Raw genomic sequence first — 18,481 nt, 5'->3', positions numbered from 1 at the left:
TTCCCAAAAAAGAGGGAACTTTCAGGCCAATCCTGGATTTAAAGATCCTAAACAAATTCCTAAGAGTTCCATCGTTCAAAATGGAGACTATTCGGACAATTTTACCCATGATCCAAAAGGGTCAGTACATGACCACAGTGCTTACCTTCACATACCGATCCACAAAGATCATTACCGGTATCTAAGGTTTGCCTTTCTAGACAGGCATTACCAGTTTGTAGCTCTTCCATTCGGATTGGCTACGGCTCCAAGAATCTTCACAAAGGTTCTGGGTGCTCTTCTGGCGGTACTAAGACCGCGAGGAATTTCGGTAGCTCCGTACCTAGACGACATTCTGATACAAGCTTCAAGCTTTCAAACTGCCAAGTCTCATACAGAGTTAGTACTGGCATTTCTAAGGTCGCATGGATGGAAGGTGAACGAAAAGAAGAGTTCTCTCTTTCCACTCACAAGAGTTCCCTTCCTGGGGACTCTTATAGATTCTGTAGAAATGAAAATTTACCTGACAGAAGACAGGTTAACAAAACTTCAAAGTGCATGCCGTGTCCTTCATTCCATTCAACACCCGTCAGTGGCTCAATGCATGGAGGTAATCGGCTTAATGGTAGCGGCAATGGACATAGTACCCTTTGCACGCCTACACCTCAGACCGCTGCAATTGTGCATGCTAAGTCAGTGGAATGGGGATTACTCAGACTTGTCCCCTTCTCTGAATCTGGATCAAGAGACCAGAAATTCTCTTCTATGGTGGCTTTCTCGGCCACATCTGTCCAGGGGGATGCCATTCAGCAGGCCAGACTGGACAATTGTAACAACAGACGCCAGCCTACTAGGTTGGGGTGCTGTCTGGAATTCTCTGAAGGCTCAGGGACAATGGAATCAGGAGGAGAGTCTCCTACCAATAAACATTCTGGAATTGAGAGCAGTTCTCAATGCCCTTCTGGCTTGGCCCCAGTTGACAACTCGGGGGTTCATCAGGTTTCAGTCGGACAACATCACGACTGTAGCCTACATCAACCATCAGGGAGGGACAAGAAGCTCCCTAGCAATGATGGAAGTATCAAAGATAATTCGCTGGGCAGAGTCTCACTCTTGCCACCTGTCAGCAATCCACATCCCTGGAGTGGAGAACTGGGAGGCGGATTTTTTAAGTCGTCAGACTTTTCATCCGGGGGAGTGGGAACTTCATACGGAGGTCTTTGCCCAAATACTTCGACATTGGGGCAAACCAGAGATAGATCTCATGGCGTCTCGACAGAACGCCAAGCTTCCTCGTTACGGGTCCAGATCCAGGGATCCGGGAGCGGTCCTGATAGATGCCTTGACAGCACCTTGGACCTTCGGGATGGCTTATGTGTTTCCACCCTTCCCGATGCTTCCTCGATTGATTGCCAGAATCAAACAGGAGAGAGCATCAGTGATTCTAATAGCGCCTGCATGGCCACGCAGGACTTGGTATGCAGATCTGGTGGACATGTCATCCTGTCCACCTTGGTCTCTACCTCTGAAACAGGACCTTCTGATACACGGTCCTTTCAAACATCAAAATCTAATTTCTCTGAAGCTGACTGCTTGGAAATTGAACGCTTGATTTTATCAAAACGTGGTTTTTCTGAGTCAGTTATTGATACCTTAATACAGGCTAGGAAGCCTGTTACCAGAAAGATTTACCATAAGATATGGCGCAAATACTTATATTGGTGCGAATCCAACAGTTACTCATGGAGTAAGGTTAGGATTCCGAGGATATTGTCTTTTCTACAAGAAGGTTTGGAAAAGGGTTTATCCGCTAGTTCCTTAAAGGGACAGATTTCAGCTCTGTCCATTCTTTTACACAAACGTCTGTCAGAAGTTCCGGACGTTCAAGCTTTTTGTCAGGCTTTAACTAGGATCAAGCCTGTGTTTAAAACTGTTGCTCCGCCATGGAGTTTGAACTTAGTTCTTAATGTTTTACAGGGTGTTCCGTTTGAACCCCTTCATTCCATAGATATTAAGCTGTTATCTTGGAAAGTTCTATTTGTAATGGCGATTTCCTCGGCTCGAAGAGTCTCTGAATTATCTGCCTTACATTGTGATTCCCCTTATCTGATTTTTCATTCAGACAAGGTAGTTCTGCGTACTAAACCTGGGTTCCTACCTAAGGTGGTCACTAACAGGAATATCAATCAAGAGATTGTGGTTCCATCTTTGTGTCCTAATCCTTCTTCGAAGAAGGAACGTCTGCTACACAATCTAGATGTAGTCCGTGCCCTGAAATATTATCTACAGGCAACTAAGGATTTTCGACAAACGTCTTCCCTGTTTGTCGTTTATTCTGGTCAGAGGAGAGGTCAGAAAGCTTCGGCTACTTCTCTCTCTTTTTGGCTTCGTAGCATAATACGGTTAGCCTATGAGACTGCTGGACAGCAGCCTCCTGAAAGAATTACAGCACATTCTACTAGAGCTGTGGCTTCCACTTGGGCCTTTAAGAATGAGGCTTCTGTTGAACAGATTTGCAAGGCTGCAACTTGGTCTTCTCTTCATACTTTTTCCAAATTTTACAAATTTGACACTTTTGCTTCTTCGGAGGCTGTTTTTGGGAGAAAGGTTCTTCAGGCAGTGGTTCCTTCCGTATAAAGAGCCTGCCTGTCCCTCCCGTCATCCGTGTACTTTAGCTTTGGTATTGGTATCCCAGAAGTAATGATGACCCGTGGACTGACCACACTTAACAGGAGAAAACAAAATTTATGCTTACCTGATAAATTCCTTTCTCCTGTAGTGTGGTCAGTCCACGGCCCGCCCTGTTTTTTACGGCAGGTAAATATTTTTTAAATTATACTCCAGTCACCACTACACCCTTTGGCTTCTCCTTTCTCGTTGGTCCTTGGTCGAATGACTGGAGGTGACGTAGAGGGGAGGAGCTATATGGCAGCTCTGCTGGGTGAATCCTCTTGCACTTCCTGTTGGGGAGGAGTAATATCCCAGAAGTAATGATGACCCGTGGACTGACCACACTACAGGAGAAAGGAATTTTTCAGGTAAGCATAAATTTTGTTTTCTCTGGAAGGGGATTATTGAACAGGGGTGATTTACACATAATTTGCTTTGCTTTATTATGTTTTATGCTGGGACATGAGTGAGATGAGGCTCAGGCAGATGTTGGAACATTCAAGTTTTACTTTTGTTTTTGGATAACTGCGCGGCCTGTTAGGTTTGGCACGCTTATTCCAGGATCAGGGGCGGTCCTGCATGGCACACCATGTGATCAGGTGTGGTCTCATTGATTTCCTCCTTCCTGACCGTGTGGTTTACAGGAGACGAAGCAGTTTCTCTGTGGGGCCTGGGTCATAGGAGGTGGTGAGTGCCCCAGCCATTGGGGGTATAAAGGTGCCATTTATCTTTGTCTATAGTCTATCGTGGAAGCGCAAGCTATGGAGGACTCTGATACGTTAGAGGGTACTCCCTCTTTACCTAAATCTAATACCAATTTTTATTGTGAGGAGGCTACGGTATACCCGCCTGTTCAATTATGTTCCACATGCCTTGATAAAGTACTTATATCTAAGAAACCCAAGATGTTTAGTACCACTGAGCTGTCCACCTCTGAGGGGTCTCCGTCACGTGAGGTGCGTTCCCTGCAGTCATCTCCTATTACACAGGCAGCTTCCCATTGCACTGCTGATCAAATATTGCTATCCTTGCCAGGGACTACTAGATTATCCGCTGATGAGGATGCCTCTGATACTTCAGAGGATGCTCTTTCTGGGTCGGAATCTGCTGCCTCTAAACCTCTGGCTGCGGAGGAACCAGACTTTAGATTTAGGATCGAGCATTTACTTTTTCTGTTAAAAGATATGTTGGCGGGGGCGTGTCCGAATGGCGAACCTAATCAGTCGTATTTACTGTTAGCTCTGTCAGATCCCTCTGTAATCCGCCGATTTAGAGTCTTTAACAGCAGATTTTTAAACAAGCTATTGTTGCCTGATATAAGGTGGCTATGACCTAACTCTCCTTTGCTGTATTCATGAAAACGGAGACACAGTTCGGAAGTTAATACCTGAGGCGGCGGCCTACATACAGGTTGTAACCCCCCCGGCTCCTCCGGGTTACCAGTGCTGGCAGTGGGAGACTGCCTTACTGATCTTTCAAGCAACATCAAATACATTACAAGGCTCACAACATGAATGATCTTGATGCCACAAGCTACCGGGTAACGGACTATCCTAAAATGGCGGCTGCCGGCTGCCTGGGAGATTGAACTGGAGCAGGAACTTAATCTGCGATTCGCTAAGCTGGATAGCCTACTTGACAAGATATCTCACAACTCATTTTACCAAATCAATACAGAGAATACCGACCACAGACTCTCACATGCTGCCACATCAGACCCGGTCTCTACAGCGTCCGGAACTAAAAATGGCGACCAGAAGGGAACAATATTAAAGATGAGATCTTTACTGCCAACTGCTCTGCCAAAGCAACGGGAAGACCAAGTAATTGCCAACGCCCCTCCAGAGACTGATCACCTTCCCTATAGCGGAGGGGAAGCATTGGCTAGCTCTCAGATAGGGCTGATGGACATTAAAGCAGCTGGAAGCAAATTGCATACAACATGGCTGCCAGTTCGGTCTGCATGGCTCATACCTGCTTATGGGGAATCAGACTTGTCTAGATCTGAAGAGAGGAAAGATTCAGACGGAGACCCTGAGCTGCATCACGGCGCTCCCCTTTCGTCGCCGGAACCAGCAGGGCTGCTTGCAAGAACTGAGGGTGTTGACGGTGCATCAGCTGTCGCTCCGCGACTTTACATACAGAGTAAGCCGGGTGAGGGGAGAGGCTCTGAAATGGAGACAGCCGCTAATGCCTGGGGACTGAGCTACCTTCGAGTGCAATCACTGCTGACACCATATGAACATGAGATCGCTACACCAAATATCATTATAGATGGCATATCAGCCGAAACCACAGAGAGCTCATGCCTTGATACAGGATGAATGGATCTCAGGTCTAAAATATCTCTAGTTAGATACCATCTTAAAAACATAGCATATCCATATGAAAGGTTAGCTCAATACATGTCTCACGCAGTTAATACAGTTTTACTATGCTAAATGTATTTCGCATAATGGTCCCCAAAAGTTCCCCCTCCTGTAGTCGCACCCCTCAAATCCTGGAAAATACATGAGCAAAGTTAGTGTTGGTAAAAGTTTGAACCTGAATCTCCATATTTGTCTGCAACCCCCCCTTCAATAATAATTATGTTTGCACTTTCATATTTATATTTTGCTAGAAATTACTTTATTCTTAGTATTGGCCCATACATCTCCATAACAGTAACCGGTAGCTACGTAAATAAAATGTTGTCCTTTCTTCAAGATGTAATTTTTCTAAATTATCATACGATTAGTCAATGGGCTTATAAAAAAAAAAGAAGAGGGTTGTTGTTGCTAATGGACAAGGATGTGATGTGGATAACTGATAGTTTATCATCTACTCTGCAATGTGTTTACATTGCATTCTTTCAATATATGTAATTTGTATATATGTTTATATTTGGTTCATAAGTTTATAGGGCTGCACTATTTTGATAACCAATGGACCCGATCACATGGACTCTGAGAAATACTATTTATCACTCACCATATGTTTACTGGTTATATGACATATTTGTAGTACTATCAAAGATCAGATGCTTGCTGATACCATGTAATGTGAACTGATAGCCTATCATTTACTTTTATACTTGGTTCATAAGTTTACAGGGCTGCACTATTTTGATAACCAATGGACCTGATCACATGGACTTTGAGAAATATTATTTATCACTCACCATATGTTTATTGGTTATATGACATATTTGTATTACTGTCAATGGTTCGTTGCTTACAGATATCATGTAATGTGCACTTTGACTCCTTACAATAAAGCTCTTTTTGAAAAAAAAAAAAAAAAAAAGATATGTTGGCTACTTTAGAGATTCCAGAACCAAAATTACCCGAAGAACCTTCTATTCCTAAGCTTGATAAGGTTTATGAGGACAGGGTGGTGCCATAGACTTTCCCGGTTCCCGGTAAAGATGGCAAATATTATTAAGAATGAATGGGAGAGACTTGGATCTTCTTTTCCCCTTCTTCCTTTAATAAATTGTTCCCGGTTCCGGACTCTCAATTAGAGTTGTGGGGTTTCGTCCCTAAGGTGGATGGCACTATCTCCATGCTTTCTAAGCGCACTACTATCCCGCTTGAGGATAGTTTGTCGTTTAAGGAGCCCATGGACAAGAAGCTAGAAACTCTGTTAAGAAAGATGTTTCAGCACACGGGGTATTTGTTTCAACCTGCAGCGGCGGTTGCTGCGGTGGCTGGAGCCGCTACCTATTGGTGCGACTCTCTATCGGAGATGATCGAGGTATAAACTCCCCTTGACGAGATCCAGGAAAGAATAAAGGCCTTGAGGGTAGCTAATTCTTTTATCTGCGATGCCAATATGCAGATTATTCGCCTGAATACCAAGACATCAGGTTTTTCTGTTCTAGCCCGTAGGGCACTCTGGCTGAAGACTTGGTATGCGGACATAACTTCAAAATCTAGATTACTTTCCCTTCCATTTAAGGGGCAGTTTCTTTTCGGTCCAGGCCTGGACTCAATCATATCCACGGTCACTGGGCGCAAAAGTGCCTTTCTACGGCAGGATAAGAAGAATAAGCCTAAAGGACAGGGTCCTAATTTTCGTCCCTTTTTTTTCGGATAAATCCAGACACCAGCAGCCCTCCACAAAGCCTGAACAGTCCAAGAATCCGGCCGAAACAAAATCGGCATGAAGGGGCGGCCCCAGATCACTTTCTGGATCGTGTTGGGGGCAGACTATCTCTCTTTGTGGAGACTTGGCTTGGGGACATACAAGACCCTTGGGTTCTGGAGGTCATCGCACAAGGTTACAGGATAGGTTTCAAATCTTATCCACCCAGGGGCAGATTCCTCTTATCAAACCTGTCTTTAAGACCAGAAAAACGAGAAGCTTTTCTAGGGTGCATGAGGGATCTCTCCTCCCTGGCAGTAATTGTGCCAGTACCTCTAGCAGAGAGAGGTCTGGGGTACTGCTCAAACTTTTTTTGCGGTCCCAAAGAAGGAGGGTTTGTTTCACTGGACTCTGGACCTAAAGTGCTCAAACAAGTTCCTGACAGTCCCATCGTTCAAGATGGATACCTTAGTTCAAGAGGGACAGTTCATGACTACAATAGACTTGAAGGATGCATACCTTCATGTGCCAATACACAAGGATCACTTCAAGTTCTTAAGATTCGCGTTTCTGGACCAGCACTTCATTTGGTGTAGCTACTGCCCCAAGAGTCTTTACGAATGTTCTAGGGGCTCTGCTCGAGGTGGCGAGATCCAGAGGTATTGCAGTAGCGCCATACTTGGACGACATCCTGGCTCAGGCTCCATCCTGTCGGCTGGCAGAGGACCATTCAAGAGCTCTTCTACTTCTTCTTCGATCTCATGGATGGAAGATAAACTTAGAAAAGAGTTCTCTGGTTCCCAGTACCAGGGAGGGATTCCTGGGTACGATAATAGATTCCATATCCATGAGGATATTTGTTACAGACCAGAGACGTTGCAAAATTACTTCCAATTGTCTTGCCCTCCAGACCTCCTTAAGGCCCTCTGTGGCCCGGTGTATGGAGGTAATTAGACTCATGTTGTCCAGCATTGATGTCATCCCATTCGCCAGATTTCATCTCAGACCTCTTTAGCTGTGCATTCTGAGGCAGTGGAACGGCGACCACTTGGATCTGTCTCATCAGATTTCTCTGGACAACCGTTCGAGAGAATCGCTCTCTTGGTGGCTCTGTCCAGATCACCTGTCCCAAGGGACATCCTTCTTGAGACCATCCTGGGAGATTGTGACTACAGACGCAAGTCTATCAGGATGTGGAGCTGTTTGGGGTGCCAGGAAGGCACAGGGCCTGTGGACTCGAGAGGAATCTCTTCTCCTGGTCAACATTTTGGAACTTCGAACAATTCTCAATGCTCTGAAGGCTTGGCCTCTTCTGGGTTCGTCCCAGTTTATCAGATTCTAACAGACAACATAACCTCGGTGGCTTACATCAACCATCAAAGGGTAACGAGGAGCTCTCTAGCAATGAGAGAAGTATCTCAGATTCTGGAATGGGCGGAGGCCCACAACTGCTCGCTGTCAGCGATCCACATTCCGGGTGTGGACAACTGGGAAGTGGACTTTCTCAGCAGACAAACGTTTCATCCAGGGGAATGGTCTCTTAATCCTGAGGTGTTTGCAGAGATTTGCAACAGATGGGGGACACCGGAGATAGATCTCATGGCGTCCCGACTCAATACCAAGCTACCCATATATGGGTTGTGGTTCAGGGATCCTCAGGCAGAGCTGATAGATGCATTAGCAGTGCCTTGGAGGTTCAGCCTAGCTTACATTTTTCCACCGTTACCTCTTCTCCCTCGTGTACTGGCCCGCATCAAGCAGGAGCAAGCCTAGGCTATTCTAAAAGCGTAGAGGGCACTTCCCTATCTTTTTGGTTGAGCAGCATTATTCACTTGGCATATGAATCAGCGGGACATAAGCCTCCTCAGAGGATTACGGCTCATTCAACTAGAGCAGCTTTTGGGAGAAAGATTTTGTAAGCTGTGGTGCCCTCAGAATAGGGTCCGTCTCTCTTTTTACCTTCACGTTTTTCATTCAATGTCCTCTAGAGCTTGGGTATATGTTTCCCACAAGTAATGAATAAAGCTGTGGACTCTCCTCATATTAAGAAGGAAAACATCAATTATGCTTGCCAGATAATTTCCTTTCCTTCTGTATGAGGAGAGTCCACGGCCCTTGCTTTTTATCTCCATTGGGCGGACCTAAAGTTTTGTTATTCTTCTGGCACCTTTTATACCCTGATATTTTTCCTACTGTTCCTTGTTCCCTCGGCAGAATGACTGGGGGATGAGGGGAGTGGGGGAGGTATTTATGCTCTTGGCGGGGGTGTCTTTGCCTCCTCCTGGTGGCCAGGCTCTGTATTCCCACAAGTAATGAATGAAGCCATGGACTCTCCTCATACAGAAGGAAAGGAAATTATCTGTTAAGCATAATTTATGTTTTTTGGGGAAAAGCAAGTGGGGATACTTGCCTAGATGTGCTAATTGCCTATGCAACAATTCTATGGCTCTTATTTTTATTAAATGGTGGATTTTATTCTTACACTTTTATCTCCACAATAAACTGAATGAATGTCACATTATTTTATTATTTATGCATTTAACATATTTATCTCCACAATAAATTGAATGAATGTCACATTATTTTATTATTTATGCATTTAATATATTTACCTTGTTTTAGAGACCCCCTGAGTGATTTCCCAGATACCATGCAAGAACCTTTCTTGGGTCCCTCTCTCATATTCTGCAACCAGCTGGCTCAGTGGGTTGAGGACTCACAGAGTGTAAGTCATTTTGTGTATGTTACTGTTTTACGTCACTTCCATTCAGCCTTTATTTCTTCTGTCTCATTTTGTGCTGTTCTCTACCTCGTACAAAGCTGTTGATTCCATTACTCTGTTTCCTTCTATCATTCCCAATCCCATTCTCATCTTAGTCTGCTCTCATTAAGCCTCTTGATCCCTTATATATCATATATAGAAAAATTAAATGTCTCATTAAAAAATGTGCCTTCATTTAAGACATTTTAAGACATTCCCATGACCTTTTTACTTATACCCCTCTTCTGGAATGGGCGGAGGCAGCTGCTTAGATTACGAGTGTAACGCTATCGTTTTCGCGCTGGCACTATCGGGTTTTCAAGGTTGTTTGCGCATAATTTAAATTCTGCCCGTATTACAAGTTGAAAGTAAATGTGAACGTGCAAGCGCAATGACAATTTGCGCTAGAATGATTACCGCAACCTCATAGCTCTGGTTAACTGTTGTGCTCAACAAAAAAGTTGCGCAAATCACATAAAAAATACATTTAACAGTACAATTACACATATAATAATACTGTCTGATAAAAAATATTGCATTCCAAAGTTATCAGTGCTCAAAGATATGAGGTTTCAGGTGTTAAAGAAAAAAAAAAGACTGCAAAGGGCTTTAACATAGAGATGCATACATACACATGTCTAAATATGTATTTGTGTGTGTATATATATAAGTGCATTGGAGCCCTTTACAGTCAAAGTAGATGAAAACATGGAAAAGCTAATTTATGCAATATACATATTTAATAAAGTGTTATACTATGGGGTCAATTTATCAAGCTCCGTACGGTGCTTGATGCCCTGTGTTTCCGGCGAGCCTAAAGAACGCTGCTCCATAACCTGTCCGCCTGCTCTGACGCGGCGGACAGAAATCAACCCGATCGAATACGATCAGGTTGATTGACATCCCCTGCTAGCGGCTGCGAATCTGCAGGGGGCGACATTGCATCAGCAGTTCACAAGAACTGCTGGTGCAATGATAAATGCAGAGAGCGTATGCTGTCAGCATTTATCGATGTGCAGCGGACATGATACGCTACATTGTATCAAGTCCGCTTGCACATTAATAAATTGTCCCCTATGTGTTTGCTGTAAGTATTTCACATTACAATGTTCTTCACATAGGGGAATATATTCTATGTATTTATAAATATATATTCCTATATGTTTCTGTATAGATCTATAGCTATATATAATTATGTATGTGTGTGTATATATATATATATATATATATATATATATATTTGCATATATATACGGTATTTGCAGAAATCCATCAGACATATTTAAATATCTCTGTAAGAATAAATAGAAATGATACCAAAACACAAAGAGGCGCCAAAATGTGTGTATCAATATTTTATGGCCAGCATACAAATGGATTATTCTAAGCACAGGGTACTCACACTTTTAACGAGCACACCAATGTGCTTTATGAAGCAGGCTGGTTATTACAGCTAACCAGCTGGCTGTCTCCGGTCTCTCAGTGCGGATCTCACCGATCTCTCCGTCTGGTAGTGACAAGCTCACACAAAGGGGATGTCAGGCAACAATGTTTAAAACCATTATACTTTATTGCAAATACAATGCAAACAAAGGCTTTAAAACAATCCTCCTATGCGAGCACAAGCTACAATGTTGTTCACAAGTGTGAGTACCCTGTGCTTAGAATAATCCATTTGTATGCTGGCCGTACAATATTGATACACACATTTTGGCGCCTCTCTGTGTTTTTGTATCATTTCAGAAGAGTTCACCTGTGAAGGAGAAAAGGAGAGTGCTGCCTTTCAGTGATCTGTTGAAATCCTAGTGTGGGGATATCGACCCATCCGCTCAACAATTGAACTTGTTTTTACAGAGACTGGTTATTAGATTTTAGACATCGTTATGCCATTATACATTTAATGAGAATTTATTATCCATTACATATGCTCTGTATTGCTATTGGTATTTAGTGCATACTACGGAATATATATGTTCTGTTTGTTTAGATATAGCACCCTCTTGTGATCTATATCAGTGTTAAGAATAAATAGAACATGTTCTGCTATGTGCAGATCATTGGATTATGAAATATGCAATAGTATCTTCTTATGTTGTGCTTTTAAATAACCACAAACGTGTTTGATCGACTTTCGGGTGTTATTTTTTTTCAGCTTCATTGAAGTCTTGAGGGGGGAAAAGATTTTGCGTTCGTGACTTCTAAAAGTCTATTTGTTACTGCGACTATGCGAATGCGAGAGTGCAAACTTTTTACTTTCAACTCGTAATATGAGTGCAAAAAAATTACTTTAATTCTCGAAAACAAAAATACCCTGTGCTCATGGATATCAAACAATTGCAAACACAACGCATTTTTTTTTTTTTGCCTTTCTTTAGGATAAAATTGGTATCTGCACTCGCATCACCTTTGAGGCACTAGCAGGAGATAAAGCCTCCTCGGTCTTGGAAGTTGTTAACAATGGAACTGCAGTTGTGTGGTATGAGTGGAGGCGGCTGCCAAATACCTCCAGCTTGGAAGGGCACCGCAGTGAGACCAGAGTGCAGCATTTTTACTTCAACTCCAGCCCTGGTGAGAGCACATTATGAAAATGTTGCCGAGAGCACATTGCAGAGTTCAGAGAGAGATATAACATGATGTGTAACTGTGAGTACAGATTGGAAATAGTGAGAATGAAGTGTAATCAAGTACACCGTAAGACTTGTTATGCGTATGTGAGGGCTGTGCAGTGTGTGAGTGCACCATAAGACACAAAGATGTTACCGGAGGCGTGGTTCTGCCATAACTTATAGCCACAAGGTCTCTTACGGAGAGTAAGTAAATAATATTTTGCGTTTGAAGCTCTGTAACTTGCTAAGTGGCATTTTCAGAGTTTCTTCCTATAAAAGACAGACACATGCAGTTTGCAAGACATAATATCAGTTAAGCTAAACAGATACCAAATGTCACTCAGTTACAGATGATCCTCTATACAGGGAGTGCAGAATTATTAGGCAAATTAGTATTTTGACCACATCATCCTCTTTATGCATGTTGTCTTACTCCAAGCTGTATAGGCTCGAAAGCCTACTACCAATTAAGCATATTAGGTGATGTGCATCTCTGTAATGAGAAGGGGTGTGGTCTAATGACATCAACACCCTATATCAGGTGTGCATAATTATTAGGCAACTTCCTTTCCTTTGGCAAAATGGGTCAAAAGAAGGACTTGACAGGCTCAGAAAAGTCAAAAATAGTGAGATATCTTGCAGAGGGATGCAGCACTCTTAAAATTGCAAAGCTTCTGAAGCGTGATCATCGAACAATCAAGCGTTTCATTCAAATAGTCAACAGGGTCGCAAGAAGCGTGTGGAAAAACCAAGGCGCAAAATAACTGCCCATGAACTGAGAAAAGTCAAGCGTGCAGCTGCCAAGATGCCACTTGCCACCAGTTTGGCCATATTTCAGAGCTGCAACATCACTGGAGTGCCCAAAAGCACAAGGTGTGCAATACTCAGAGACATGGCCAAGGTAAGAAAGGCTGAAAGACGACCACCACTGAACAAGACACACAAGCTGAAACGTCAAGACTGGGCCAAGAAATATCTCAAGACTGATTTTTCTAAGGTTTTATGGACTGATGAAATGAGAGTGAGTCTTGATGGGCCAGATGGATGGGCCCGTGGCTGGATTGGTAAAGGGCAGAGAGCTCCAGTCCGACTCAGACGCCAGCAAGGTGGAGGTGGAGTACTGGTTTGGGCTGGTATCATCAAAGATGAGCTTGTAGGGCCTTTTTGGGTTGAGGATGGAGTCAAGCTCAACTCCCAGTCCTACTGCCAATTTCTGGAAGACACCTTCTTCAAGCAGTGGTACAGGAAGAAGTCTGCATCCTTCAAGAAAAACATGATTTTCATGCAGGACAATGCTCCATCACACGCGTCCAAGTACTCCCCAGCGTGGCTGGCAAGAAAGGGTATAAAAGAAGAAAATCTAATGACATGGCCTCCTTGTTCACCTGATCTGAACCCCATTGAGAACCTGTGGTCCATCATCAAATGTGAGATTTACAAGGAGGGAAATCAGTACACCTCTCTGAACAGTGTCTGGGAGGCTGTGGTTGCTGCTGCATGCAATGTTGATGGTGAACAGATCAAAACACTGACAGAATCCATGGGTGGCAGGCTTTTGAGTGTCCTTGCAAAGAAAGGTGGCTATATTGGTCACTGATTTGTTTTTGTTTTGTTTTTGAATGTCAGAAATGTATATTTGTGAATGTTGAGATGTTATATTGGTTTCACTGGTAAAAATAAATAATTGAAATGGGTATATATTTGTTTTTTGTTAAGTTGCCTAATAATTATGCACAGTAATAGTCACCTGCACACACAGATATCCCCCTAAAATAGCTATAACTAAAAACAAACTAAAAACTACTTCCAAAACTATTCAGCTTTGATATTAATGAGTTTTTTGGGTTCATTGGGAACATGGTTGTTGTTCAATAATAAAATTAATCCTCAAAAATACAACTTGCCTAATAATTCTGCACTCCCTGTATAAGTAATAGCCAAGGCCATTTAAGGCCCCAGTGTACACATAGGTGCAGCCAGTCAAGGTTCGTCATCGATCCATGGGGTTGTACAAGATCCTCAATCTGTTGATGCCTAATTGGTACTCACTCAGGTGATGAAGCTGCGTTGGTTCATCTGCTCACAAAAACATCAGCCCAGCACATCTTAAAGGGACATGGAACTCCCATTTTTTCTGTCATGATTCAGATAGAACATACAATTTAAACTAACTTTCCAATTTACTTCTTTTATCTATTTTGTTTCGGTCTTTTTGTATCCTTATTTGAAAAGCATACCTAGGTAGGCTCAGGAGCAGCAATGTACTACTGGGAGCTAGCTGCTGATTGGTGGCTGCACTTATATTCATCTTGTCATTGGTTCACTAAGTGTGTTCAGCTAGCTCCCATTAGGGCATTACTGCTCCTAAAGCAAAGGAATTAAGCAAATGTGATAAACTGGAAAGTTGTTCAAAATTGTATGTGCTATCCCAGGGCATACTTGTAAACAAGAGAAATCTCAATGTTTTTTTCCTGGTAAAACATTTTATAAATAAATAAATCTGAATCATGGAAGAAAAAACTTGTGTTTCATGTCCCTTTAACTATATCTTAAGCCGCCAGAGTCTCTACATACATGACTAATTTGTAATTCTGCAGGATACACAAAACGCACAGCAACACTCCTTTATTAAAATGCAAAACTTTATTAACAACTGGTAAAAACAAGAATCTTCCTACTGTGTATTCCAGGGATATAAGTAAAAACATCTCATATCATTCAAGTCATGGCATTCAAAATCAGTGTAATCCTTTTTAGGTAAAACAGTGTATAGGGGGAAAAGGTGCTACTACAAATCAAACTACTCATAAATCATAATAGTTTGATTTTTAATTAGCATCAAACAGGTTCTGCCTGTATAAAACCCTGAAATTCCCTGCAATAAGATGCTTTCTAGTAGGTCACATTACTCTCTATTGGTCATAACTCACCACTCCAGGAAGTTCAGTCCTTTTTATTACTGTGTTTCATGATGACTGCATGTGCAGGCTATTAGCCTGTAGACCCAGCCAGTCTTACTGCATGTAGACCAGTGTGAGATACTGGCCCCTATTTATCAAAGGTGTTGCGGACCTGATCCGACAGTGCGGATCAGGTCCGCAACACCTCGCTAAATGCGGAGAGCAATACGCTCTCCGCATTTAACATTGCACCAGCAGCTCACAAGAGCTGCTGGTGCAACGCCGCCCCCTGCTGACTCGCGGCCAATCGTCCGCCAGCAGGGGGGTGTCAATCAACCCGATCGTACTCGATCGGGTTGATTTCCGGCGATTCCTGTCCGCCTGCACAGAGCAGCCGGACAGGGTTATGGAGCCGCGGTCTTTAGACCGCTGCATCATAATTTGTGTTTCTGGCGAGTCTGAAGACTCGCCAGAAATAGGGGCCCACAAGCTCCGTTCTGAGCTTGATAAATGGGCCCCACTGTGTAAATGAGATGTCAGATTGTGTATCAGTGCAGTGTTTTCCGCATCACATATCCTGTGTTTCTCACAATCTCCTTGTTCCTCTCTAACCAGGCGTGATCTTGCCAGGGGAGACCAAACACTTCCCTTTCTACTTCAAGTCACTAAGCGCTGGTATCTTTTCTGAGAACTGGGAGTTCTGCACCCACCCCGTGCTGCTAGCTGGGGCCCTGCTGCAGGTGTCGCTGTGGGGTATTTCACTTTATGAAGACAAGACAGCTCCTCAACGAGAACAGCTGCAGGTTAGAGCCAAAATGTGCAGGTTCATGGAACACAGTCTGTGCCTCATGAGTGTGTGAAGTTTGTGCTGATTTCTTGTGATTGTTGTACACCCTTATTAGACATTGTCTTAGTTGAAACATGCAGGAAAGAGAGGTTAGTCATTTAAAGGCCGTGCTTTCCTTTTTTTCTGATACAGACGTGACCAAAAGTATTGGTACCCTTTAATTTTAATCAAATAATGCACCATTCACCCTGAAAAGTGTTGAAATTAAAATATTTTTTGTCATCTTTTGTCATCCATACATTGCACAATCACCTAGATTACGAGCTTTGAGCGCTATAGGGAAAGTAAAGAACGCAACAAAAGTTGCGTTATTTAACCCCCTATAGCGCTGCCATTACAAGTAAAAAAAAAAAAAAACGACTTGTGCGGGCGATATGGCTTCGTTGAGCTCCATACCGCACAAAAAACAAGCGCTGTGTTTGACGTCCTCGTGCACGCTTTCCTCATAGACATTAATGGGGAGAGCCAGCAAAAAAACAGTCTAACACCTGCGATTACGGAAACAAAAGCTCCGTAATGCAGCCCCATTGATGCTTATGTGGAAAAAGAAAACAATTTAAACCTAACACCCTAACATAAAGCCCGAGTCTAAACACCTCTAATCTGCTGCCCCTGACATCGCCGACGCCTGCCTACAGTTACTAACCCCTAATCTGCCGCTCCTGATATCGCCGCCACCTAAATAAATTTATTAACCCCTAATGTGCCGCTCCTGATATCGATGCCACTATACTAAAGTTATTAACCCCTATTCCGCCGCACCCCAACATCGCAGCAACTATATTAAAGTTATTAACCCCTATTCTGCCGGTCCCCAACATCGGCACAACTAAATAAAGTTATTAACCCCTAAACCTCTGGCCTCCCACATCACTACCACTAAATAAACTTATTAACCTGTAAACCGCCAGCCCCCCTACATCACAACAACCTAAATTAAACTATTAACCCCTAACCCTAACGTAACCCTAACACCCCCTAACTTTAACATAATTAAAATAGAGCTAAATTAAACTTACAATTATTAACTAAATAAACCTTTTAACCCCTAAACCACCAGCCCCCCACGTCGCAACAACCTAAATTAAATTATATTAACCCCTAACGTAACCATAAACCTAACCCTAACACCCCCTAACTTTAACATAATGAAATTGGATCTAAATTAAATTTACAATTATTAACTAAATAATTCCTATTTAAAACTAAATACTTACCTGTGAAATAAAGGTAGCTACAATATAACTAATAGGTTTTATTTTTATTTCACAGGTAAGTTTGTGTTTATTTTAACTTGGTAGACTAGTTAGTAAATAGTTATTAACTATTTACTAACTACCTAGTTAAAATAAATACAAACTTACCTGTTAAATAAAACCTATTACACTAAAACCTAACATTACAAAAAATAAAAAACCTACCATTACAAAAAATAAAAAAACCTACCATTACAAAAACAAACAAATGAAATTATCCAAAAAAATAAAGATTATTCCTATTCTAATACCCTTTTAAAAAAACACTCAAAAATAGAAAAGCCTAATCTAGAATAAACTACAAAGGGCCCTTAAAATGGCCTTTTGGGGGGCCCTTAAAAGGACCTTTTGTAGGGCATTGCCCTGAGTTAAATAGCTCTTTTGCTCCAAAAAAAACACAAACACTCCCTAACACTATACAAACACCAACCCCCCAAACTACCAAAGTCCCTTAAAAGGGCCTTTTGGGGGGCCCTTAAAAGGGCCTTTTGTAGGGCATTGCCCTAAGTTAAACAGCTCTTTTGCTTAAAAAAAAAAACACCCCCTAAAAATATACATTACACAAAATAACAAATTTTCAAAAATAAAAAAAATATTCCTATTCTAATACCCATAAAAAAAAAACACCCCAAAATAAAAAACCTAATCTAGAATAAACTACCAATGGCCCTTAAAGGGGCCTTTTGTAGGGCATTGCCCTAAAGATAGCAGCTCTTTTAGTGAAAAAAATTACAAAGACCCACTAACATTACAAACCCCCACCCTCCCCAAACCCACAAAATAAAACAAAAAACTATCTAACAAAATAAAAAAAAAACTATCTAAAAAACCTAAGCTACCCATTGCCCTGAAAAGGGCATTTGTATGGGCATTGTCCTTAAAAGGGCATTTAGCTCTTTTACTGCCCAGACCCTAAACTAAAAAAACCCCCACCCAAAAAGCCCTTAAAAAAGCCTAACTCTAACACCCTGACGATCCACTTACAGTTTTTGAAGTCCCGCTTGAACGATCTTCATCCCGGAGTTGAAGTCCTGATCCAGGCGGTGAGAAGTCTTCGTCCAGATGGCCTCTTCAATCTTCATCCCGGCGGCGAATTCCTGATCCAAGCAGCGAGAAGTCTTCATCCAGACGGCTTCTTCAATCTTCATCCAGACGGCATCTTCTATCTTGATCCCGGAGGTGCGGAGCGGGTCCATCCTGAAGACATCCTGCATCCCTTGCATTCCTATTGGCTGAAAAATTTGAATCAGCCAATAGAATGAAAGCTGCTTAAATCCTATTGGCTGATTTGAACAGCCAATAGGATTTTAGCAGCCCTAATTGCTATTGGCTGATTCAAATTTTTCAGCCAATAGGAATGCAAGGGACGCCATCTTGAATCGTGTCCCTTGCATTGA

The 18,481-nt window shown here is 42.4% G+C and overlaps 1 protein-coding gene across 1 annotated transcript in view; it reads left to right on the top strand.

Annotated features, from left to right (window-relative positions):
- The window catches only part of MYCBPAP (MYCBP associated protein), a 200,365-nt gene that overhangs the window by 62,793 nt on the left and 119,091 nt on the right, over positions 1–18,481 (top strand). The window contains 3 exon segments of the mRNA XM_053722003.1: positions 9,337–9,439; positions 11,851–12,043; positions 15,597–15,784. Of these exon segments, the coding sequence (XP_053577978.1) occupies positions 9,337–9,439; positions 11,851–12,043; positions 15,597–15,784 (484 nt within the window).

The sequence above is a fragment of the Bombina bombina genome, chromosome 1 (assembly GCF_027579735.1).
Source record: "Bombina bombina isolate aBomBom1 chromosome 1, aBomBom1.pri, whole genome shotgun sequence".
Classification (NCBI taxonomy): domain Eukaryota; kingdom Metazoa; phylum Chordata; class Amphibia; order Anura; family Bombinatoridae; genus Bombina; species Bombina bombina.
This window is presented reverse-complemented; position numbering and strand designations above follow the sequence as displayed.